Consider the following 26,137-nt stretch of genomic DNA (forward strand, 5'->3'; position numbering starts at 1 on the left):
ATGAGCTAGATATACTCAGACATGCCATTGCAGTAAGTGGTATTTCTTAACCCAGGCGGGCCAATCACCACTTGCCAAAAAAAAACCATTTTTGGGTTTTAACATTGAGCAGTAATAAACCCAACAAAGAAATCAGTCAGGTAAAACTAACATCTCATTTCAATTTTTCAATTGACTATTTAATTATGTAAATCTCACATCCAAGTGTTTTAAAATCACAGAAGTTGTTAACCATGTCATCTGATAATCATAAATTTAAGAAAATTTAAAATGAATTTGATTCACTCCAAATGTTGATATTATATGTTGACATATATATTCACACCAACAAAAAATTCAATTTTGAGCAGCTGAGATCAAAATAAAAACAAAAGACACTAATTCCAGTGCCTACACATATAAACATCGCATAAAAACACTCATTTTCAAATGGGGGGCAATCTCATATAAAGTTATATGTTTATATGGGTAGCAAATAAGCAGTATAGATGCAGGCACATTTATAAAGCTAAACCACATATCGATTTCATAAGCATATTTTGCTTAAGCTTTTATCAAGGGAGACATGCAAAATCATACAGAAACATCCATGAGCAAACTGGACAATTTCAATATATATGGAAGCACGCATGAAATCATAATGAATTACCAGAAGCTCACACTCAACATATCCTAGTACATTAATGAAGCCGCCCATTTACAATCAGGCACAAAACTATACAATGCTTGCAAACATTTAGCCATAAACCAAACATCAGAACTGAATCTAAGATTTGAGGATCGATCACATACCAGCTTAACAGCGACCTCCTCCCCACTGTGTACATTTACACCTAACACCAGAAGAGCAATTTCATTACAAAACACATTAAATTAACACAAAGAATAATTTTCTAAGGAAAAAAGGATATTAAGCACTGATTACCATACCTAAATAGAGTTCTTCGAAAGACCCACTCCCAATCTTCCTCCCCAGCTTAAACTTCCCAGCAATCACATGCTCCATGATGCAACAATGTCCAATAGGATTCGACCCACAGGCTCAAAATGGCTTTATTTGACAGCAATTCGTGCAAAATTCTGCCTTCCCAGTCAAATCCAGTTGCACGACATGCTCAACCGGCGAAAATATGCATATCCCCTTCTGATTCATCCATTCTGAAATCTGCAACCTAAAACACATTATTACGAAAGCAGAGGAAATTCCGATTACTTATGATACAAACAAACACATAAACTAACAAAAATCCTAATTCCCTCTTTCACTCACTTTCTTTAACTAAAATTTAATTACTTTGATTCTTCTTTCAATTTTCTTTCATTTTCTGAGCAACCAAACAGGGGATAACACAAATTGCAAGGTAAGAAAGAAAAATGGAAACCTGGAGGGCTTGGGAGAAGTGTTTCCATTTTCAGAGGTCGTGAATGATGCGCTGAAGCTCGGTGACTCGGAGTCGTCGAGCTCTGGAACCACATTCAAGCTAGGGTTTCCGAGCAAGCTGATTTTGTTGTAGAAGGTTAGCTACTTGGTCCTGCTCGTGTAGTAGGTCCTGCTATTGTACTGGGAACGATTATAATAGCAAATACTAAATATACGCACAATCAAGAAAATCAAAGGTAGTTTTTGGATAGGAAGGAAAAAAAAAACAACAGCAATGTTTTAAAAAACTCGCCTCGGGGCGCGCCTAGGGCGCCCTTGAGGCTGGGCGCCATGGATAACGCCTCAGTTTTGCTGGAGTGGGCGAAAGGCTTCGCCGGAGCCGCCTAGGCGTCGCCGGAGCCGCCTAGGCGCCGCCTCAGTGGTTTTTTTTTTTTTTTTTTTAACTCCCAAACCCAAATTTTGGGTAGGATTTTAACTGCCTCACGCCTCTTCCTTGCACTTTCATCTCTATGCCTTTTTTCTAATTTTTATTTTTTATATAATGGATGTGTATGCGGTCTACGTGCATTGTTATATGTGTGCTCATTGTGCTTTTCATTCTCTATTTTATACATATGTAATATAATATATTGTTTTATCCAAATACTTAAAAATGTCACAAAAACTGGGTGGCTGTCTCCACTGACCAGCCACCGAACAATAATTATTAAACTAACTTACACTTATCCAAATGCAACGAAATTTTATACACATAAACTAGACACACAGTACGACAGTCTCACAAATTTTTGGGATTTTTGGAGTTGATTTGCTATTTAAATTAAATCGTACAAAAATAGTACAGAAACCTATTTTAAATAATACCAATAAATTTTAATTCACAAGTTAAGAAAACGAGTTAGGGGACATGCTATCCACCACCAAATAATCATGTAAGTATGTTATGTTTCATTCAAATCCCTTTTATTTCCGGATGAAGATGCTCAAGTTGGCTCAATGTTAGAACACAACCTATTACTCTTTCTTACGTAGTATGTTAAGAGAATGGCGTTTTCAACTTAACTTAGTCCCTAGCATGCAATCTAGAATGGTGTGTTCATAGATTTAACAAGTAGAAATCATTAAGAATAAAAAGAGTTTGAGTCATCACAAGGCATTGTAAGTACTGGTGTTGTCTTACTTATCCTAGAAATCGTTTCACATGTTAACCACAATTAACAAGTGTTACTCTAGAACATATATAGGTCCTCATTCAACAAGGGCAGGCATACATATACTCATAGCATTAAAATCCTAGATATGCTCACTATGTATGCATCCATAGAAACACATAAAGAATTTATCAATGACATAAGTAGTGAAACAATTTTCATCATTTCATAAAAGTCATTCAAACAAAATATCACAACAAACTTACAATCATATTCGGGGCTTCAAAACAGCCCCTAACTACTTAAAATTTAGTTACACATAATTATGTGATTAAACCAAAAGTAAAATATAAGTTTGGAAAGATTTAACCGAGAGAGAAAAGAGTGCTTCAGTGCTTTGTCTGCCCAGCGTCCTCTACGAGCTGCTCTCTGTTTTTCTCTAAAAGTCGCTGCACCTCAAGGCAGCTTTTCTTTTTTTTTTTCTTGTTTTTCTTCTCTGCGCAAGGCTGCTTCTGTTTGTCTTCCTCAAGCTGCCAAGGGGCAGCTTTTTTTCTTCTCTTCCTGCTCACTGCCTTCTCTCTTCTTCAGTTTTTATTCTTTTCTTTACTCACCAAAAGCAGCTGTTATGCTTCTCCTCTTCGATTAGAATATTGCCATCCCACTCACAGCTCTCCCTTTTGTTCTTTCAAGCCGCCTCCACCATCTGTGAGTCTCCCACTTTGGATTAATTAATCAAAAAAATGAATGCTAGCTGGACTCGATCACCATAAAAAAAAAAAACTCTGATCCTTTCTTTTCTTTTCTTTTTTTAGTGGAAGATGATGAGCTGCCAATTCCTCTATCATTTTGCTCCTAGAAACATAATATGGCAAAAGTATCACAAATCCTATAATACGTAAAAACAAGGTAAATAGCTAAAAAATATAAGGAACTAACTAAGAAAAGACGAGTGAATTTGAAGTAAAAATATATATAAATATGATCCGATCAAATACCCCCACACTTAGCTTTTGCTAGTCCTCGAGCAAAACAAAGAAAACAAGAACAAGTAGTAACAAGAAAAACATTAGCTTTCCCCTATGTGACCCTCATAGAATTTCATTTGAGAACACAAATCAACAAGAACCATAGCTAGCACCAAACAAGCTAATCCAAGTTCATCTTCCTTATTCAAATATTAGCAGTAATCTTTAAATCATCCTTGAAGTGTAGTGTGTGAGATAGCCATGCTAATGCAATTTCAAGTTTTTATTTTTAAAATCATCATATGCAAACTAGCGACATTCTCACGGGATATGCACTCAATCACACATGTGTTTAGTTTTAATGTGTTTCGCTAAAAAAATCAAATGTGAAATTTCTACCATAAGCTTGCATAAAGATCTCATCTCCACAATCATAATTGCAAAACTTAAATCAAGAGGACTTTTATTGGATATAATGAGGTTTAGGGATAGGGTTATTGAAACGAAAGAATAGGAAAACACAAGTTCCAAGCTATATTGCAAGCAATTCTTTTCTTTAGATTTATAAGAACTCAAGCTCTCCAGCAATTCTTCTAGCACCTCCAACCACACCCTTAAACTGAAACTTTAAAAACTTTTTATTTTCTTTGTATACAATCTTTCTTTTTCTTTTTCTTTTCTTCTCTTTTCTATTTTTTTTATTTTTTTTATTTTTTATTTTTTAAATACAAACATGAAATACCCCCACACTTATTATTTTGCCAAACACCTTCATAGTACTTCACAAACGTTTCTCATAAGACAATTGATAGGAGCATATTTATGCGACTTAGTTAGCTTGTTCTTGTGCATTTACGTTGTATTTCCTTAGTTATTTTAGTGTTTAAAGTTATTTTTGTGTGTTTTCAGACTCTAAGTACAAAGTATGCAAGAAGATGCATTTTGGAGGCCTTTGGAGCAATTTCGGGCTTGGAATGGATAGCAAATGCATGGGCCAAAGTGGATGGACGAATTTGAGAACTAAAGAGGCCAAGAATGTGAAGAATTATGGTCCAAAAGATGAAGAATTCAGCCCAAAAATCTGCACTCCAAGTTGCACACTCCTTGCCATGCAAAACACATAGAATTCCCTTTGGATTCCATGCCATACTTGATCACTCTTGTCCCCTACATAATTTCTAATTTCATGCTTCAATTCATTTAATTATTACACTCAATTGCTTGATACCTCTTGTTCCCTTCACTCATTAGATTTTAGACAACATTTACATCCATTACATGCACCAATTGATGCTCCATCATTCACATTTGGAATCCAATGCCATGTGCAACACATGTTGTTGCACCTTTGACCCATTTGTTGACACATTTCACCTCCCTTTCCATCTCTATGCAATGTACACAATCATTCATGCTCCCTAGCTACAAGACCACTCCATTTTACCCTTCACACTTTGCATCATCACTTCATTTTCACCCTTGGACCATTGCACACCACACACACAAACTTGCCATGCACTTCATCCCTAGCCTAACCTAATTCTCTAAGGTTTTTGGGGCCTATAAATACATGTTTACACCCCTTGGCCAAAGAACAATCCCCCATATTCATCATTCTATCACAGAAATTCGTCCATACACACCCTAGGAAGCAAAACACCCCAAAAACACCATTCTAGTGCCTAGAAAACAAAACAGCCACTCCACCTTCTTCCACCCTCTTTGCCTAGTTCTCCACCACCCTCCAACCCTCAAACACTCCTCCACACTCACCCTAAACCTTTCCATACCATTCCCCATCCATTCTATATCATAAAACTACCAAAAATCCGTCCACAAAGCAATCTGCCGCAAGCAAGCAAGGGAGAATTCTTGGATGCACTTGTTGCCAAGTTGGAGCATTTTAGGTGTTTTCTTTCTTTGGATTTTAATGTCTAATTCATGTAATCTTTGTTTTTCTTTAAGTATGATTGGCTAATTTCGTTTTGGCTAAGGGTGTATTCAAAACCATGATTATATATGTGAAATAAGTTGATCAATTCCAGTTATCGTTGCACAAGTCGTGAATACAATTTGCTTAACCGTTTGATTTAGAACTTATTCTTGTATGTTGATTGAGAGTGCACGCTTAATTTGCATGCTTGAATTTGATGCTAGGATATAAGTTTGTTTCACCTAATCGTTATGAACTTATATTCGCAAGTAGTGAAGGTCGCTAGTCACGATCATGTTAAGTAGATTCCTGGCAAGAGTATCATGCTTTTCATAGTTACAAATGCCTTGTCGATGCTTATGATTTCCAAAGAACGTAATGATTCTAACTTGTGTCTTTATCATGCTGTTCATATAGAGAACTTGTTAGGAATAATTTGTTTGCGATGCATATTCATCCAATTCAATGATTCCAGGGACATCTGAAGGTTAATTTAAGCGGACCTAATTAACTTGGAGTGTTGAGGTTCATAACTTATTAAATTGATAACTGGAATTTGATTTACGTTGCATATATTTCATGTGTGGAGAAGAACCCCTTAGCTATTCCATCCATCCATTTAAACCAATTTCGTTCTAAAACCTATTTTGTTTTACAAAGTTTTTGTTTTATTTTTAAATTCATCAAAACCAATTCCCCCTTTACTTTATCGAGTCATATTAGTTAGAACTTGTTTTAGATTGTATTTTTAAGTGTTTTGAGTGCTGTTTGAGTCTTCTTGTTTATCTTAATATTTTAAAATATAGTTTTGCATTCTTTGAGTCTAGTTTAGTGTTTTAAACTTTGTTTTTACGTTTTCAAGTCAGTTTCCAAGTGATTTAGCAATCCCTCCTAATCCCCGGCCTAGAACGATCCCTACTTACATACTTTACTACAATTGATAAAAGAGGGTTTAATTTGTGTGTTTAGTTATTTTAAGCATCAACAATCTCGCATTGCTCGCTTGGAAAGGGTAAGGAAAAATGTTTCAGGTATAAGGGTAGACATCTCTGGTGATAAGAAATAAAAGGCTCAACATACACGGCTCAAATTGGCAATCTAATGATATCATTTTTTTTTTCTTTGGGAAACATGGTTATTTGGGCCATAGTGGTAAACCTAATGCCTCTATCATTTCCAAGTTCATGCAATCAATGACAAACATTTCGAAAGATCGTTACGCAAGTTCTAGAGATGTATCTCACATAAGTTCATCACACATGAAAAGAATAGGAGTGTATGAAAAATGCACACACTTTCAATAGGCTCAAAAACTCACATAGGATATATATGGTCACTAAATTCACATATGAAGCTTTAAGTCATGCTTTATTTCACATCAACAAGGCTATGTCCATTTGGTTTTTCAAAGATGATCAAACATGTACAAAACTAACAAGAGAATTAGGAATTTCACAAAACACATGTTAACTAAGTTCTTGATGATCATGGTTCAAATTTTATTCAATTATATCATCGGATCGGGAAACTAACAAAAATCTAATTCAAAACAATAAGGAAAACAAGACAATATTTTTTGATTTTTAAATTTTCCGATTTTTTTTTAATTTAAATTTTTTTTTTTAAAGAAAACAAAACTAATTAAGAAAACAAAAAGCAACAACACGGAAACAAATGAAACCAGTTCGTAGTTGAAGGTACAAAAAATTTCAATTTGCTCTTTACCCCCATCCTTAAATTTGACATTGTCCCCAATGTCAATGAAAGGAATTTTTGAACAATAAAACATAAAAATGGAAGGAAAGAAATATAAAATGAAATAAAGACACATAAAGAAAAGGAAAGAACACACCAATTTGTGTAGGCGAATCTCTGAGTTGGATTTGAAACCAAGGAACTCTGAATTTTGCAGTCTGCATTCTTCTCTGCTTGTTTCTTCTGCACGGCAGGTAGGCACGAGGTAGAGGTGGTGGTCTGTTTCTTTACTCAATCTTTCCAAGTGCCCACCTCTTGTTTGCTTTCTCCCTTATCCTTAGTTGAGGATGAATCAGCACGTTGCTTTCCAAGTGCCCAACTTCCCTTATTGTTCCCCAGGCAGATGTGGTAGAGACGAAGAGGAAACATAAGATGTTGAAGATGAGTACTCGAGAGCAATTTCTCCATGTCCTGCAGGTTAGAACAAAGACAAGGAAAAGGACATGGAGAGTGCATGATATGGGATACTCTTGCTCTCAACCGTTATGATATGAAATACTTTTGCTCTGGATGGGTTGTTTGCAGGGGTATCCCAAGGGATGAGAAATACAGAGTGACTCGAGAGGCTTCTTCGGGAATACATTCTCAGAGAGGAAGAAAGGTTAGTGAGGCTGAAAGTTGAGTGAGGTTACCTTTAACATTTAAAGAATTTTTCTTAATGGCTGGGAATGCATTGTTCTAGTACTCGTGTCAGCAAGCCTGGGGTAATTTAACAGTAAACTTCACGTGCATTCCGCTTCTCCAGAAATCTTCGACAGATTGCGCGTGATTTACGCAACGCAGATGTGCAATTGACAGATGCTGACACGTCTGATAAAGCAAAGGCTTCTTTAATATCCGGAATTAGCGCTTCGAGTTCTGAGCTTCGTTGAGTGCAGAGGTTGCATGTGACAAGTGCGGACAAATTTAGAACAGGAAGATTGGCCCGTGATTTCAAGCCCAACTTTTGAGAAAGCGAGTGCCAACGAGGCTGAGAGAGACAGGCGCTTGGAATCGGCGCTTCGACAAACTTTCCATGATTTTTGCAAAGCTGAGTTTGCGTGTGACGGGTGCTGACGAGTGCTGACAAAGCTGACACTTCTTCGATTTCTGAGATCAGCCCGTGATTCCTGAGTAGGCCTAGCTTTGGAGAAAGCAGGCGCTTCATCGATCTCTGAACTCGCATCTTCGATCTTTGAAATCCCATCGCGTGCTGTTTTTATAGAGGTACGCAAGATGTTCAAAGCACACTTGAATTTCTGCCTGTAAAAACTCCCTCTTTGCATTTCTACGATCTTGACTTGTCCGACCTCTTCTTTCTTTAACATCTCTGAAAAATGTCTGGCCCTTCCGACCGTCGTTTTGACTTGAATATCGGAGAAGATATTGACCTGTCTTCTCCAGACAACATTTGGCAGCCGTCCTTCGTATCCTCCAACGGTCCTCTTACAGTTGGGGACACTGTGATGAAAAATGATGCAACGGCTACAGTGGTTGCCCGGAATCTTCTTACTCCGAGAGACAGTAGGATGCTATCTAAGCGGTCTGATGAGGAGGCTGTTCAGGATTCTTTAGCTTTCAGCGTCCAATGTGCCGGCTTAGTAGCAAACATGGGCCAACGCCTTATCGCCCGATCTCGTCAAGTTGAATCCTTAATGGCTGAGGTGGCGAATCTTCGGCAGGAGATCAGAGGGCTTAGGCACGAGAATAAAGAGTTGCATATGCTAGCAACTAGTTATTCAACAAGCATGAAGAGGAAGCTGGACCAGCTGCAGGAGTGTGAAGTTCGGGCTCGAAATGATCATCAAAGATTTATGGCATTACTCCCGAGGCAACTTCTGCCCTCATCTTCTGGCGCTTCTCCAAATGTTGAGGCTCCGGACAATCAAGCTCTGCTGCTTCGCCTTTCTGATGTTCCTACGACTGCTGCGACACCTCCTAACCAATGAAGACTCCTTCTTGTTTGTATGCTCATCTTTGAATTTTTCTACCGTATGTTCCTTTTCTCTTGTGAAGCGATTCATAGATCTTCCTTATTTGCATTTGCCTTCGTCTTCTGGGGCACCGCCGACTGCTGAAGCTCCCTCTTGTATTTATATGCTTAATGTTCCTTTCGTTTTTATGAATGTAAAACTAACTTGCAAGAAGTTGTGGTAGAGATTGCAAAATCATTACCTGCATAAAGGAACAAAAGTAGGACTTAAACACAAAAACCAGAAAACAAGAAAAAAACAGAACAAGAACATTTAAAATTATTCAAAATAAAGATGAAAGATAGAAAGCTTGGGTTGCCTCCCAAGAAGCGCTTTCTTTAACGTCTTGCAGCTGGACGATGCCAAGATTAATCATCCAAAGGGAACTGGTTCTTGGAGAGGTACAACCTCCACATCATGCTCCGCAAAAGACTTGTAATATGGCTTGAGTCTATGCCCCTTCTCCACCCACTTGTTATCCGAAATAGGATATATGATGCCAACATCAAGAAGTTTGATAACCTCTTTTTTTACGACTTCCATCATGAGTGGGTTTAAACGGCGTTGGGCTTCCCTGGTTGGTTTTGCACCTTCCTCCAACAGAATCCTATGCATACATGTAGCTGGATTTATACCTTTGATATCTGCAATGCTCCAGGCTATGGCAGTTTTGTGATCCTTCAGTACCCGGATCAGTTTTTCCCCTTCTTCTGTTGAAAGTTGTGACGATATGATAACTGGTAATGTTTCATCCTCTCCCAAAAATACATACTTCAAATGTTCAGGAATTGGTTTAAGCTCCAATTTAGGTGCCTGAATCACAGAAGGAAGAGTTTTTTCGTTAGAAGTAGGAAGAGAAATAAAATAGGAAGAACACTTACCACGAATTGGTGAAAGAGACTCAAGATCTGCCATAGTCTGAATTAATTCTTCTTCAATGTGCTCGAAAGTATTAAGCTTTTCATGTGTAATGCTATGCACTAACACCTTTTCTAAACTACCTTGTCCCACACTTTCATTAAAACAATCCTGCATAAAATAGTCAAACGCATCAATAGAAAAACAAGATTCAAAATCATTAGGGTACCTCATAGCATCGAAGATTCTGAATTTGACAATTTCTCCATCAATTTCCATGGTCAAGGTACCATCATAGACGTCAATCTTTGTACGTGCCGTTCTAAGGAATGGTCTTCCCAAAATAAGAGGAAGTGCAGTAGGCATAGGGTCATGTTCCATCTCAAGAACAAAAAAATCAGCGGGAAAAATGAGCTCATTCACTTGTACAAGTACATCCTTCAATATGCCTTTGGGATATCTATTTGAACGATCTGCCAACTGGATTACTACCTTTGTTTCCTTCAAGTCTCCAAGGTTCAATGACTCATACACTGAATATGGCATCAGATTGATGGATGCCCCCAAATCACACAATGCTTTCCCAAACTTTTTGCCTCCAATTACACATGGAATGGTAAAGCTACCGGCATCTTCCAACTTCGGTGGCAGCTTTCTCTGCAAAACAGCTGATACTTCCTCGCTTAATGCCACAGTTTCTTAATCATTGAATCTTCTCTTGTTCGTACAAAGCTCTTTAAGGAACTTTGCATACTTGGGCACTTGTTTTATGGCATCTAAAAGAGGTAAGTTCACTTGGACTTTCCGGAAAGTATCCAAGATTTCCTTATCAGTTTGCTCTTTCTTAGACTTCATAAACCTACGAGGAAAAGGAATAGACACATGAGTTAAATGAATTTTGAATTTCTTTACTTACCTTATCAGAATCTTTTTTGTTCAATTTTGTATCTTTAGGAGACTTTTCAGTTTTTGTTGAAGCCTCATCTTGCTCAAAAACTTCTTTTCCACTCCTTAAAGTCACAACATTCATCTGCTCCGCATTTGGATTCACTACAGTTTGGCTAGGCAACCTTCCGGGTTGGTGTTGTTGCCCCATCAAACTTGCTAACTGACTCATTTGGCGTTCAAGGTTTTCAATTGCTTTGTCTGTTTTCTGTTGATGAGATTGAGTAGAGTTAGCTAAATAAGCAATTAAATCCTCAAGAGACTTACTTGGAGCTTGTTGTTGTTGAGGCTGAAATGGTGCCTGCGGTCTTGCTTGAAAGAAGCCAGGTGGACGGTTATAATTGTTGGGAACAGATTGTTGTCCATTGTCTTGATTGTTCCACTTTAAGTGTGGATGATCGCGCCATCCTGCATTATAGTTGTTGGAATATGGATCATACTTTTGCCTTTGTTGCCCTAGAAATCCTCCTAATGCATTAGCTTGCTCAAAACCACCTTGATCCATCAACGAAGGGCACATGTCCGTGGCATGTCCCATCATTGAACATACACCACACACCTGTTTTGGAGCCACAATAACCTGTTGCACAAGATTAGTCAAGTTAGCTAATTGTAATTCAATACTAGAATTAGCACTTACCTCGTTAACTTTCTTAAAAGGTAGCTCATCTCTCCCTCCAAATTGTCGTGTGTTGCCAGCAATGTTCTTTAGCAATGCCTTAGCATTAGTAGGCGTCTTGTCCATGAATGCTCCTCCACTTGCTGCATCAAGCATTATACGATCAGTACCACATAATCCTTCATAAAAATACTGTATTAGTAAATGCTCTGAAATTTGATGATTAGGACAAGATGCAACCAAATGTGTGAATCGCTCATAATAATCTCCAAAGGGCTCTCCATGTTGTTGTCGGATTGCACATATGTCTTTCCTTATGCTTGCAGCTTTGGTGGCCGAAAAATATTGCTCCAAGAATGCTTGCTTCACCTGATTCCATGTGTTCATTGATCCCGGAGGTAAATTGTAAAGCCACTCCTTTGCCTTGGCTTCTAATGTAAATGGGAATGCCCTCAACTTGACTTGCTCCTCATCCACATTGGCTGGTCTCATTCCTGAGCATACCACATGAAACTCCATGAGATGCTTGTTGGCATCCTTTGTTGAGAAGCCATGGAACTTAGGCAAATAATGAATCATGCCGGACTTAAGCTCAAATCCTCCTCCTGCATTTGGATATGTGATGCACAATGGTTGTTGATTCGTATTTGGCATTGCCAACTCCCTCAATGTACGGTTATCAGCCATGCCTTCTTGTGGTTCCTCCTCTATTGAACTAAAATGTAAATAAAAAGTACCTGAAATAAACCCAAAACCAAAAACACTAGATAGACAAGAAATAGAAAATAATAAAAATAAAAATAATAAAAATAAAATATAAGCAATCAGAAATACAATCCCCGGCGACACGGCGCCAAAAATTTAATAGTAATTATAACGCACCACAAAGTAGCACACAATAATCCTATTAATTTTCCTTATTAACACTAAGATTTGTCAATTGTAGCATATGAAAATAAGGGTCTTTCCCGCAGAAGATTGTTTTATCCAAATACTTAAAAATGTCACAAAAACTGGGTGGCTGTCTCCACTGACCAGCCACCGAACAATAATTATTAAACTAACTTACACTTATCCAAATGCAACGAAATTTTATACACATAAACTAGACACACAGTACGACAGTCTCACAAATGTTTGGGATTTTTGGAGTTGATTTGCTATTTAAATTAAATCGTACAAAAACAGTACAGAAACCTATTTTAAATAATACCAATAAATTTTAATTCACAAGTTAAGAAAACGAGTTAGGGGACATGCTATCCACCACCAAATAATCATGTAAGTATGTTATGTTTCATTCAAATCCCTTTTATTTCCGGATGAAGATGCTCAAGTTGGCTCAATGTTAGAACACAACCTATTACTCTTTCTTACGTAGTATGTTAAGAGAATGGCGTTTTCAACTTAACTTAGTCCCTAGCATGCAATCTAGAATGGTGTGTTCATAGATTTAACAAGTAGAAATCATTAAGAATAAAAAGAGTTTGAGTCATCACAAGGCATCGTAAGTACTGGTGTTGTCTTACTTATCCTAGAAATCGTTTCACATGTTAACCACAATTAACAAGTGCTACTCTAGAACATATGTAGGTCCTCATTCAACAAGGGCAGACATACATATACTCATAGCATTAAAATCCTAGATATGCTCACTATGTATGCATCCATAGAAACACATAAAGAATTTATCAATGACATAAGTAGTGAAACAATTTTCATCATTTCATAAAAGTCATTCAAACAAAATATCACAACAAACTTACAATCATATTCGGGGCTTCAAAACAGCCCCTAACTACTTAAAATTTAGTTACACATAATTATATGATTAAACCAAAAGTAAAATATAAGTTTGGAAAGATTTAACCGAGAGAAAATAGTGCGTCAGTGCTTTGTCTGCCCAGCGTCCTCTGCGAGCTGCTCTCTGTTTTTCTCTAAAAGTCGCTGCACCTCAAGGCAGCTTTTCTTTTTTTTTTTCTTGTTTTTCTTCTCTGCGCAAGGCTGCTTCTGTTTGTCTTCCTCAAGCTGCCAAGGGGTAGCTTTTTTTCTTCTCTTCCTGCTCACTGCCTTCTCTCTTCTTCAGTTTTTATTCTTTTCTTTACTCACCAAAAGCAGCTGTTATGCTTCTCCTCTTCGATTAGAATATTGCCATCCCACTCACAGCTCTCCCTTTTGTTCTTTCAAGCCGCCTCCACCATCTGTGAGTCTCCCACTTTGGATTAATTAATCAAAAAAATGAATGCTAGCTGGACTCGATCACCATAAAAAAAAAAAAACTCTGATCCTTTCTTTTCTTTTCTTTTTTTAGTGGAAGATGCTGAGCTGCCAATTCCTCTATCCTTTTGCTCCTAGAAACACAATATGACAAAAGTATCACAAATCCTATAATACGTAAAAACAAGGTAAATAGCTCAAAAATATAAGGAATTAACTAAGAAAAGACGAGTGAATTTGAAGTAAAAATATATATAAATATGATCTGATCACTCGCCCACGCCTCACGCTTTTAATACATTGAACAACAGTAATCTGTCATCCTTTTCGACCATGAAATTTTTCAGAGCTTCAATTAACTTTATAGTCATAATTCATTTCGTTAAATATTTTTGTCCTAGAAAGAAAAAATTAAAAAGATTTAACATTCCCAAAACATGAATAACAAACACACTCATTTCAAAGCATAAATAAGCAGATTCAAAGATTCAACTTTTGTAAAGAAATGAGCCAAAAGCACATGCCGCTTTAATGTATGAGCCAAAAGAACTTTCTGCTTTAGCAGCCCATAACCGACACCCCAAATTTGAGATATATTTGAGACTCAAAAATGTTTACACAGAAATGTCAAACAACACAGATCTCTAACCTGATCCTAACAAAAAAAGAAAAAAAAACAAAACTTCACGAATTACCCAAATGAACATTCGCAGGCACACCAAAAGCTGCCTAACAAAAGAAGAAAAAAAAACAAAACTTCACGAATTACCCAAATGAAATTCAGCGCAAAATTCCAAAAAAAAAATGAAAATGAAAGCAGGAAAGAGTGAGAGTAGTGAACCGAGCCGATGTCCGATTCGTTATGGAGCTGGAGCATATCTTGGAATATGTCTAGGTCAGCGGAGTCGAGACTGGTTTTTCAGCTCCTCCAAAGGGCCTAAAGATTGTACTCCACTGACTCCTTCGAATTGGACCAGACCAGGAGCGGCAAAAGGCTCAACAACATGTGCTCCATGGATCGTCCAGCTTTGCCATTGAAAAAAGAATGAAGAAGAAGACGACAACTGAAGTGAATAGAGGGAAAAGAATCAATATTTGAACAAATTAAACGTGCTGCATCAGGAGTTTTTGGATCCATTTATAGATTAGATTTGCCTTAAAAACATGACATATGAGAAAACAAATGATACCCAAATCTCAACATTAGTGTAGTAGATGAGTGAATAATATATGACAAAAAAATTCAATGGTGCATACTAAAAATGAGTGAATAGAGTAAGACAGAGTACATGAGTGACTTTGAAATGAATGAATTAAATTCCAAAAGTGAGTGACAAAGAATAACTAAGGCAGAAGCTTAACTACCCTATCAATTTTAAATTCAATGTCTGTTAACTGCATATGCCTTCACTTATATATTAAATTTTGTTCTAATTCAATGTATGTTCACTGCATGCTAATCTGTGTTTCGGCATACTCTTATTGGGATTTGGTCACAAAACTACAACCATTTTTATAAATTCCATAAGCCAACAATGGTATTAAAAATCACGAAGCAACCTAGAAGGAGGCAGAAAACAGAAATCAAAGAACGGAACATTTGAGAACCAAAACGTTAAAAACAGCACATACCCATTTCAAAGACCAAAAATCATGCAAAGATAAAAAAAATCCCAAAAATTCAGTATCTTAGCACTCCCTGCAAAAGGCCAAAATCAAAAAATTAGAAAAATAGAATTTGATAACATTATACTTTAAAAACACTAAAATTTCCAGTCAAAGGAAAAGTAATACCTATGCAAAAAAATAAAAAATAAGCAGGAGATAAAAACTCAAAACGCAAAAATTAAAATCAGCAAAATAAATCCTATAGTTTGATAAAAATTTAGGAGAAGGGTAAGATTGGATACACAAAGAGAGGGTGGCCTTGTATTTCTGCTACTCTGAAATGCAATCCTCAATGTCCCAGGGCCCTTCAAACTTCTCCGAGTAACACCTGCATACAGAAACAATATCCATTTAGCATATTCAGAAATCGAAAAATGGATTTTAGAGAGAGGAGAGATAATTAGGGTTTAAGAGTAATCGTGGAAACTAATTGTGTTGAGAGGAAGCAATTGTGGTCCGCATCTTCACACAACAAATTGGAACGTGGGATTGCATACATTTGGGATTTTAACAGTAACCAGCAGTCATTCAAAATTGACCAGTCACAATTAGAGCTTAAGTGATACCAGTCATCAATACGCCTGCTCACACGCTAAGACCTAAACCCTAAATCATTCGGATCCTTCTCTTTCTCCTCATTGGAGACTCTGATTCAAGTAAAATCAAACATTCAAACAACTCATCTCTCACTTGATTGATTGGTACCAAATGAAGGTCAATAATACTTATTTGTAATTTAATTAAAAAAAAATTAAACGCTTGAATAAAAAAGTAAGAAATTAAGAGAGAAATGGAGAAATACCTGGAATGGAATAAGTGAATCGTAGATGAAGGAGTATATGTTTTAATTTCTGTTTCCAAACCAGAACCAAACCAATTTGGGACAAAAATGAACAATGCTTTCAATTTTTTTCAAGAATTTAACAATTGACCTAAATCAAAATATTAAGAGGCAAAGAGCTTACGTATGTATGAGCTGACGAATGAAACTCGAGAATTTTTTGTGCTTGAAATAGCTGGGAAACAGAACCCGAGCGAACTCGCAAGAAGAGAGACGGAGCAGGAGTAGCAGACAGGGAGGAGGTAGAGGGAGTTGATCCAAAAGTCGGGATCGATGTTCTTTCAGTCGACGACGGCCTCGGTTCGGCTCGAATCTGACGAATCCCCTCTAACATCATTCGTCGGAGGTGAGGTTGTTGGTTTTACAGAGTCACCTGATACTGGGCTTGCTGATTTGTCAACATCCTCACCCGATTTTTGAGCTTCTTCTTCTTCTCTGGTTTTTAGGGTTCCTCCGACTTGGCGTATCAGACTTCTGAGCTTCTTCTTCTATCATCGTAATTCTGCAAGCCGCAGACTCTCTCTCCCTCTCTGCTCGTTCTGTCTGCCTCCCCTCTCTCTCCCCAAGTAAAACCTGAGATGTAGCTGCTGAAAATCGAGTGGCATTTTTGTAAATAAAGCGAACGTTGGCTAAAAGCATCCGAGTGGCAGTCTTGTAAATAAACTAAAATGTGGTTCAAAACATTGTTCATTGATACAGTGCAATTGAAAAACCTTCTTTAGACTAAACTAGAAAATTTGCCCGCGCTTTACTGCGGGTTTTAAAACCTTTGTCCACAACAGGCATGAATAATTTGCACAGAAAGATGCATTACAAAGATGGTACGAATGGAGTCACGCCCTAAAATGCACCAATGCAGATAACACACATTTCACCAGAGTAAATCCAACAAAATCACAAATCAATATAGGCATCTCTAAAGAATTTGAATGACCAAAAGATAAGGGAATCGAGCTGATAAGTATTTAAATAACCAAGAGATGGGTGAACCACGGGAAGAAAAGCATGCTACCTTTTACTATAATTGGAACGAATTTAAAAATATCTCACCATCACACTGCCCAGAACTACAACTCTTAAGGAGAAAGTGAGAATTAAAGAGGTATTCTCCAAATGATTCTCAAAACATCATTTTACAATTTTTCACCCAATATCTCCCATGTTAATAGGTCAAATGCACAACAGTGAACTGGGTAAGGGGGAAAATCTACCTTAGGAGCCAATAACGAAAGGAAATACAGGCTAAAACACTCTTTGAATTGTTCTAACAATAGGATAATGGGATTCACTAAATCATTAGAGATTGCAACAGTGAGAGAGTATATAAGCCCACCAATGTTCCCCTCTACACGTAGAACAAAATATCTGCAAAACAAGTAACATTCGGTCACCCTAGATACAAATCAAAATGCACAATTAATACTTAAATAAGATTATACTGCTCAATAAACTTAATGTAAAGGAATCTTATTGATAGTAATGTAGGTGCATGATGTTTAAACATGAGTCCAATAAAGATATGCTCTAGTTTAGTGAGAATTAGGATAAACCTGCAATTATCAGTTACAGGTTCCACTGGATGAGAGTGTGCGAGCATATAGTTCACCTGCAACGATACATCAGACCATCCTTCAATTTCACTAACAACAAACCTACCCTGTCCCTTCTCTCTCTGTCTGAATTCCTTTCAAATAACAGACAAATACAACCACCATACATGAAATCACATTTTCGCTTCTCCCAAGCAATAAAGCTGAAAAACAAAGTAGACTTCCAAAATCAAAATAATTGATTTTACCATCCTCAATGTGCTCGAAACCCAAAAGAACAAAAACAGAAATGAAAGCAAACGGAATAACTTCACTCATAAATGGACTTAAAGCACTCAATTTAGTGAATTCATTAATCTTCTATCTTTTTTTCCCTCGATTTTCTCGGAAACCAAACAGAAAATGAGAAATGAGTTAAACACTATTCAAAAGGGAGAAAAGCGCAAATTCCCTATCACTCAATTTCTAATATCAAACAAACAAAATTAATCCAAACCCAATACAACACTAAACGTAAATATTCAAACTTTACAACATTTTAGCTCTCTGAATTTACTATCAAGCCAAACACAGAAACTAAATCCAGTAAAAAAATTATCCATTATTTAAAACCACTTGTCAATTCAACATAAAAAAAAAAGGAACAGAAACAGTCCTAATTACTCGACGACACTGCGCTTTTTTTGGTCTAGTAATGCTAGATACATGAAAACTTAAAGCTCAAACGTAGACATCCAAGAAAATTAAATCCTTCTGCAAGGGATACAACTATTAACAAATATTTGGGAAATTTCAATTTTCTGAATAAAGCATCTCTTCTGAATGACAAACTCAAATCTTGGAAATAAACAATAATATTACTATAGGCAAAGAAAAAAGAAGAAAAATGTAAGCCAGTATTATAGGTGGTCCGTGGAAATGACAAATTGCACTGCGATAAATCTCTGAATTGCTCATTGTCCACCATCCCCAACTCAAACTCAAATAGAGAGAGGCACCACCGGGGTTAGAAATTTAATATTAGCGTTCAACTGAACTTCTAGAATCCCCAAAAAAAGATCCTATTTTGCTAAAGATACCCGAAACAGTGTACAATGGAATCCAAAACCCAATCAAATTAAAATCTCTAATATCAAATTTAAGAATCCCAATTAAACAAAAACAGACCTAATTAATGGGATATCCCCGCGAGAACTATTCAAATGTTTCATTCCAGAAAAGAGGTAGCTCAGAAACCTCATATCTGAGAACTGAACAGAGAAGTTGGTTTACGCTGCAAAAGTGAACCGAGAAATAACTTCTCCATTGCGAAGCCAATAAATCAGAGTCTACAGCTGTTGGATTCTCTCTGTCCCAATCAACCAAGTTCTCCATTTCAAACCTCCCATCAAATATTTGACAGCAATACAACCAATAACAACAAAAAAATTTAAACCAATCCAAAAACTAAAACCCTTTTAATTTTCCATGTGTATTCAATGATTTGGTTCCTATAAAAATAGGAAATATGGAATAATTATTTGGAGATAGAATCACATATAGAGCTAGCAGAGGAAGCAAAGAAGATATGCAAAAGCAAATTAAGAGATCATCATATCACAAAAGCTACATAAGAAAATTAGGAGATCCTCATATTTGGAGACATACACACATATAAAGCTGCAAAAACAAATTATTATTGCTGACAAAATACTTGAAAATCTAAAGGCTAGGGATTTTCACTCTCTCACTGGAAAAAAAAAATATCCCGTTTCTGAGTAATATAACCAAACTCATCTTATACAGCAAAGAAGCATAGGACTGAGAAATCAGATCCTAATTTCCAATATCAAAAGAGTATGAATTATTCAACTTAAACGCTAATTTCGTTAACGAAGATTAAAATAGGCACGCAATCCATACAATTTATACGTTACCATTGATTCAAGTTCTGGTAAGGTGTGCGACGGCGATGAGAAGGCGAGGTGTGCAAGGGAGATCAAATATACCTGCCAAAACCAAATGCAAGCAAAACCATAAGAAAAACCCAACGCAAGGTAAACCATCAACCAAAACCAATAATTTATCAATTGCAGTAATTAGGTCAAACCCACATTGACATTTCAGCCAGAAAAGTAAAAAAAGAAAAGCTACCTTGCACTGGGCGGCCTCCTGGGCATTTCATGTTCAAACTCCGGGCACTTCATTGGTTGTTGGAAATACCAACGGAGATGAGAAGGCGGGGTGAACAATGGAGATTGCAAAGCAGGGCTTGAAGAGACAACGAAATAGAGATCGAAGAAATGGTCAATTGCGCTGCAGAGTGAGAGTTAAGATAAGGAGATACTCACAGCCCAAAACGGATAACATCACCAACACGTAAATCCACATAAACCTTTATGTTCACCTGATTATTAGGCAAGAGAAAACCATTAGGAACAATCAAGAGCCTTTGTATAGAGTATAACAAAACACCAGCCATCCACACTACAAAGTTAATTACTAATTTGTAAACAACTCTTAAGATTTCTCAGGTCAATCCGTGTTTTCATTCTTTGAACCAAACGACATGGATAAAAAGCGAGGAAAGCAATCAGCTGCATATAAATACCGAAAACATGGAAATTCATAACCCATACACCGAAAATAAAATCGAAAAGAATTCAAATTAAATTAAATAAACACAATCGAACAAAAGAAGCATTTGAATTACTCACCATTGTTGAAAATTCGAATGCAGTAATGGAGGAGGAGTTGCAGAGAGGAACTCTGTTCAGCTAGTACTAATTCTATTTACTGAAAAGAGGATGATGATTTTTGGAGTGGAAATAACCAACCCTACACCCGCACCTCAACCTACACCTCCTTCCCCACAACCCCACCCCCCTGGGCAACCATACCTCCCACTCTCTCTGCAGCAAACACGCGTCCCTTTCCCAGAACCTTACCCCTAAATCGAACATGACCGCACCCACCCTCTCACATTCTCTCCCTGTAATCCGCACCCAAACCCCACTCTGTCCACCCGGAACCCCTCCCGTCAACTCTCTCTCTACCTGCAACCCATCAACCCCTCTGACAACCATGCTTCTGACGACATCGACAACAACCACCCCTAAACACAGAATGACTAAAGTGCCTTCAGATCCTGTTCGTTAGATCTGGTTTGAAGAGGGCAAAAGAGTCATTTCGACTCTTTCTGTGCAACGCAGCCCAACACATTGGACAACCCACTTCCGAAGCCCACACCTGGCCCAAAACCAGCAACCCAAAATAGGTCTAAATCAGGCCTAGGGTACCCAGACCTACGGACAATATTACCCTCCTAACTTTTAGTAATTACCCCAGCCCAACACAGATTTGGTGGCAGCAGTGTGTAAATAAAGCAAAATCAAGGGGGGGAAGCTACAGTCAAATCCTTCCTCAATTTTAGAATAGATAATAAGGGACGCTAGTTGATTTCATAACCATCCCCTCTCTCCTGTATACTGACTTCTCCAATTAATCACTTTCCTCATTTCCAAGTAATCAAACATAAACAAATTTATGACGACGCGAAAAAAAAGACCTACATATTCGAGTAGAAAATGAGTATGTAAATGGTTATTTGGTATAATCGAATGCAATCTCTACTCTCTATTATGTTGGAGGAGGTCGTGAGTTCAAAATAATTGTAAGCTGTAAAGTCTCCAAGGTTTAGCCCAAAAAGTATTAACCCAAAAATGTAGATCCACAAAATTGGGCCACTCGGCCTCAGTATTTGTGCCCTCGGCCCATGACCCGACCCATTAAATCCGTTTACTTGATTGTTTTCTCCCCCGCTTCTCTTCCATTTCAGACTTCCAGCCGCCCGAAAATTTATGGGCGGACCGAAAGCACCCCCCATAACATGCCGTAACAATGAGACACAGCAACCACACAAATTTGCAACTCTGCCACTGCCATGGTCGACTTCCCCAAATCTCTCTCTCCGAAGCGAGTCCTGAAGCTCCTCAAAACCGAGAAGAACCCTCATTCCGCACTCGCCCTGCTCGACTCAGCGACCCGCCACCCGAACTACAACCACTCCCCCGACGTCTTCCACCACATCCTCCGCCGGCTCGTCGACCCGAAGCTCGTCGTCCACGTCGGGCGGGTCGTCGAGCTGATTCGGACGCAGAAATGCAAGTGCCCCGAGGACGTCGTATTGACGGTGATCAAAGCGTATACGAAAAACTCCATGCCCGATAAAGCGTTGGCCGTGTTTCAGCAAATGGAAGAGATTTTTGGGTGTGCGCCCGGCGTAAGGTCGTACAATTCGCTGCTGAATGCGTTCATTGAGTCTAATCAATGGACCGAGCTGAGAAATTTTTTGCTTGTTTCGAAACGGTGGGTTTGGAGCCAAATTTGCAGACTTATAATGTTCTGATCAAGATTTCGTGCAAGAAGAAGCAGTTTGAGAAGGCTAAAGGGTTGCTGAATTGGATGTGGGAAAAGGGTTTGGAGCCTGATGTGTTTAGTTATGGGACTTTGATCAACGGGCTTGCGAAAGGTGGGAACTTGAGTGATGCATTGGAGGTGTTTGATGAAATGCTTGAGAGAGGGGTTGGTCCTGATGTGATGTGTTATAATATTATGATTGATGGGTTTTTCCGGAAAGGTGATAGTGTGAGTGCTAATGAGATTTGGGAGAGGTTGGTGAAGGACTCAGAGGTTTATCCTAATATTGTTACTTATAATGTTATGATCAATGGTTTGTGTAAATGTGGGAAGTTCAATGAGAGTTTAGAGATATGGAATAGGATGAAGACAAATGATCGAGGGCCTGACTTGTATACTTGTAGTTCTTTGATTCATGGGTTGTGCAAAGCAGGGAATCTGGATGGGGCTGAGAGAGTTTATAAAGAGATGGTTGATAAAGGGGTAGTTCCGGATGTGGTTGTCTATAATGCAATGCTCAATGGGTTCTGTCAAGCAGGGAAGACTAAGGAGTGCTTTGAGCTGTGGGACGTGATGGAGAAGTGTGGTTGTTGTAATGTTGTGAGTTATAACACATTGATTAGAGGGTTGTTTGAAAACGAGAAGGTTGATGAAGCAATTTCTGTCTGGGGACTAATGCGTGATAAGGCTTGTGTTGCAGATGCCACAACCTATGGAGTATTAATCCATGAACTGTGTAAAAATGGGTATTTAAACAAGGCTTTGCAGATTTTAAAAGTGGCAGAAAACACAGGAGCTGATCTGGATGCCTTTGCGTATTCGTCAATGATTAATGGGTTATGCAAGGAAGGGATACTAGATGAAGCAGCCAGGCTAGTAGGTAAGATGGATAAGTGTGGCTATAAACCGAATTCTCATGTTTGCAATGCATTGATATACGGGTATATCCAAGCTTCCAAACTTGAAGATGCCATTTTGTTTTTTAGAGGAATGTGCACCAAGTTTTGCTCTCCAAATGTTATCTCCTACAATACTCTCATAAATGGTTTATGCAAAGCAGAAAGATTTAGTGACGCATATGTGTTTGTGAGGGAAATGCTGGAAAAAGGATGGAAGCCGGATGTGATCACATATAGCTTGTTAATGGATGGCCTTTGTTAAGGCAAAAAGATTGACATGGCCCTCAACGTGTGGCATCAAGCCCTTGACAAGGGCTTCGAGCCTGATGTAACTATGCATAACATTATAATTCATGGTCTTTGCTCTGCAGGCAAGGCTGAAGATGCTTTGCAGCTTTATTTTCAGATGGAGCATTGGAACTGCGTTCCAAATCTTGTAACCTACAACACCCTAATGGAGGGTTTTTACAAAATTACAGACTGTGAAAAGGCATCAGAAATTTGGGCCCGCCTTCTAAAAGACGGATTACAACCAGATATCATCACCTATAATGTTACTCTCAAAGGGTTTTGTTCATGCAGTAGAATATCAGATGCCATTAGGTTTTTAGAAAAGGCTTTACGTCTTGGAATTCTTCCAACTTCCATTACGTGGTACATACTTGTTAGGGCAGTGCTCAACAATGGGACCACTTCAAACTCTTCTTGGGTATAAATTAGCGTGGAAGCAAGTTTTATCTCCAGTTGCTTTTCTTTGATGTCATCACATGCATCGTTTCATCTGGGATCACATGATGAGACCTCCATAGTTTCCTTTTGTTCTCTTGTCATATTTTGTTAGCACTGGGATACTTTAAAATTCCACGTGTCACGAGAAAAGGTCTGTGGAAATATGTCCCTGGGCTAGTCGGTTGGTGCTTGGGATACTACTGATGAGGAATCTGTACAGCAATATTATTCTTCATGAAGAACATGCTTTTCTTCTGAAAGTGACATAAGGTATGAATGATCTGTTTTTTGCCTACATTTGTTTGTTGGGTGTGTTGCATTCTCATTGCAAAATCTGCCTACTGCAGGTTAGATGCCAATTTTATTGAATCCTGGAAAAGACTAGTTGGCAGAAGAATGAGTTTCTAGAATTCAGATCCAAAATCTTGCTTACAAGGTTTAATATCAATTGCCATTCAGTTATCAATTCTGGGTTGTATTGCACGTAGTGGGTTTTATTTAGAACGTATAGAACATCGGAGACGTTACTTATAAATTTAAAATCTTGAGGCCTGTCTTAGCATGAATTATAATAATTAAAAGCTCATGAAGCATCATATATGGTAACTGAGTGCCATAGGTTTTGGTGATTGCAGTAATATCACCAAGATCACCCTTTGATGATGCAAAAGCAAAGTGGCTTGATGCATCAAACCCAAGGTGTGAGATTTACTTGGGGTTATTAATCATGCTATATTTGTAATAGTGCAGAGCTCCTGATGCAGGTTGGATGCCATCTTTAAAGTCATTATTTGGCACACGTGTGGCTTTCACGGGATTTGTATCATTAACCTTCCTCACCAGATTCAATTTCTGCAGCTACTGCTTTCAGGTCAACATGCATTTTGTTGTACACTAGTGGGTATAGAACATTTAGAAGGTCATATATACACCAGTGGATTCATAAAGCATCATATATGTAACTCGGTTACATAGTTTTTGGTGATTACAGTAGTTTCACCAAGATCACCTTTTGATGATGCAAAATTAAAGGCTTGATGTATCAAACCCAAGTTGTAAGATTTACTTGGGTTTATTGATCATGCTATATTTGCGTAGCGGAGCAGTAGTGCATCATTTCCATTCGTCTTTTTGGGCAGTTAAATTCTAGAAATGTCTGTATTAGAGTTTCTCATATTTTTTAGATAGTCTACACTTTTAATTGGATAATGTAAAAGAGTTATGGCTAAAATTTTTACAATTGAGTTGATCAGGAAAAAACATGTTATATCTGCGTAGACCCAAGCTATGTTTAGTAAAATAGTTGAGGCCGAAAGTTTTACAGCATAATATTTTTGCTTCTAAGGGTAGGGCAAGGTAGGGCATCACCTTCTTTCTTCCTGTGTCTTCCCTTCTTCTGTACTTTCTGTTTCTGATAACAATTTCTGCTCATAGATGACCTGAGAAACCAAACCCACAAAAATTGCCCCGAGAAATGCAACTTTTCTCCAATCAGGTGTTGAAGTGATGAAAGAGTCGACAAGTTTTACGAGTAGCAGACCAATAAGTGCAAGGTAAATGTTCCTCCTGGCTTCTGATCCTGCACTTTTTTTGGTAAGCTTCTTGATTTTATTTATATCCTCGGCAGCATCTACTTTTTTTTTTTCAGCTTGCCCTGCGTCAAATTCTTAAAAAATAACCCTTCATTTCGCTCTGTTTCATCTGACCTTCGAATGCTTCTAACTCATTTTCGTATTTCTCCATCTCCTCTATGTTCACTCCTGCAGATTCCTCAAGGGCCTGCATGCGGCTGTTTATATTCTCCAATATCTTTTCCAATCTTGTCAAACTCAGCGTTTGCCTCCTCTCCAAATTTGGTAAGATAATCTGACCTTTCATCCAAGTAATCAGCGAGATGGACTTTCTGAGCTTGAAGCATTGCTATCCTCACCAGCAGCTCTTGCTTGCAAGTGTCGCCTTCAGGAGGGGAAGCATCCGACTCTGAATCAGAATCATTGGACTTGCTGAATCGCAAGATGGAATTCTTGGCGTTGGACGATCATCCTGTGTGTAAACTGGCATTTTTGGTGGGGGTGAAGGAGGTATGAATGAGCTTGAGGCCAATCATCTTCTCCGTTTTCAGTGCTGGCTTTAAGTTTGGATAAAGGGGAGAGAGAGAGAGATTTGTATATCGACAGTTAAAACTGTTGAGAGTGCCTTTTAGCCTCTCATCTGGCGTTGCATTATCCATTACTCTAAAAAAGTGTTTCTTAGACCTAAAAGTTCTTGTTAAAGAG

The 26,137-nt window shown here is 38.0% G+C and overlaps 3 protein-coding genes, 1 long non-coding RNA gene and 1 pseudogene across 9 annotated transcripts; 1 reads left to right on the forward strand and 4 right to left on the reverse strand.

The window, feature by feature from the left end:
* Positions 1 to 10,744: 10,744 nt before the first annotated feature.
* On the reverse strand, positions 10,745 to 11,863 carry LOC126593365 (uncharacterized). The gene is made up of 2 exons (XM_050259411.1): positions 11,208 to 11,863; positions 10,745 to 10,854 (listed from the first exon to the last, which is right to left on the reverse strand). The coding sequence occupies exons 1-2, from the start codon at positions 11,713 to 11,715 to the stop codon at positions 10,847 to 10,849; spliced, it is 516 nt and encodes a 171-aa protein (XP_050115368.1). The 5' UTR covers positions 11,716 to 11,863; the 3' UTR covers positions 10,745 to 10,846.
* A 2,608-nt stretch (positions 11,864 to 14,471) lies between these two features.
* Positions 14,472 to 16,821, reverse strand: LOC126593363 (uncharacterized). 6 transcript variants are annotated; one of them, XR_007612925.1, is made up of 5 exons: positions 16,410 to 16,821; positions 16,247 to 16,295; positions 15,687 to 15,772; positions 14,618 to 14,802; positions 14,472 to 14,505 (listed from the first exon to the last, which is right to left on the reverse strand). XR_007612925.1 is itself a non-coding variant. In XM_050259409.1 (4 exons), the coding sequence occupies exons 1-4, from the start codon at positions 16,620 to 16,622 to the stop codon at positions 15,458 to 15,460; spliced, it is 366 nt and encodes a 121-aa protein (XP_050115366.1). In that variant the 5' UTR covers positions 16,623 to 16,821; the 3' UTR covers positions 15,385 to 15,457. The 6 variants fall into 6 exon arrangements, 2 of the variants coding, with proteins under 2 accessions (XP_050115366.1, XP_050115367.1); XR_007612924.1 differs by having other exon boundaries at positions 14,618 to 14,840; XR_007612927.1 differs by lacking the exon at positions 16,247 to 16,295.
* A 965-nt stretch (positions 16,822 to 17,786) lies between these two features.
* LOC126593366 (uncharacterized) lies at positions 17,787 to 20,711 on the reverse strand. Its single transcript, XR_007612928.1, has 3 exons — positions 20,532 to 20,711; positions 19,969 to 20,221; positions 17,787 to 17,891 (listed from the first exon to the last, which is right to left on the reverse strand). It is a non-coding gene; the product is annotated as an uncharacterized LOC126593366 (long non-coding RNA).
* A 1,017-nt stretch (positions 20,712 to 21,728) lies between these two features.
* Positions 21,729 to 25,414, forward strand: LOC126593360 (pentatricopeptide repeat-containing protein At3g09060-like). Its single transcript, XM_050259407.1, is given in 4 exon segments — positions 21,729 to 22,145; positions 22,148 to 24,131; positions 24,612 to 24,732; positions 25,296 to 25,414. Coding segments are annotated over 2 exon segments (2,088 nt in total). The 5' UTR covers positions 21,729 to 21,757; the 3' UTR covers positions 23,848 to 24,131; positions 24,612 to 24,732; positions 25,296 to 25,414.
* On the reverse strand, positions 24,722 to 26,091 carry LOC126593362 (uncharacterized; annotated as a pseudogene).
* Positions 26,092 to 26,137: the final 46 nt, after the last annotated feature.

Source organism: Malus sylvestris, chromosome 12 (genome assembly GCF_916048215.2).
Source record: "Malus sylvestris chromosome 12, drMalSylv7.2, whole genome shotgun sequence".
Taxonomy (NCBI): Eukaryota; Viridiplantae; Streptophyta; class Magnoliopsida; order Rosales; family Rosaceae; genus Malus; species Malus sylvestris.

Excerpts from the sequence above, each read along its gene's own strand:
- LOC126593365 (XM_050259411.1), bottom strand. The coding sequence starts at position 11,715 with ATGCTTGATGCAGCAAGTGGAGGAGCATTCATGGACAAGACGCCTACT.
- LOC126593363 (XM_050259409.1), bottom strand. The coding sequence starts at position 16,622 with ATGATGTTAGAGGGGATTCGTCAGATTCGAGCCGAACCGAGGCCGTCG. Across the intron at positions 16,296-16,409 it reads ATTCGTCAGCTCATACATAC|AAATTAAAACATATACTCCT; the intron begins GTAAGCTCTTTG and ends GTTTGGAAACAG. Across the intron at positions 15,773-16,246 it reads ATTCACTTATTCCATTCCAG|GTGTTACTCGGAGAAGTTTG; the intron begins GTATTTCTCCAT and ends TTCTGTATGCAG.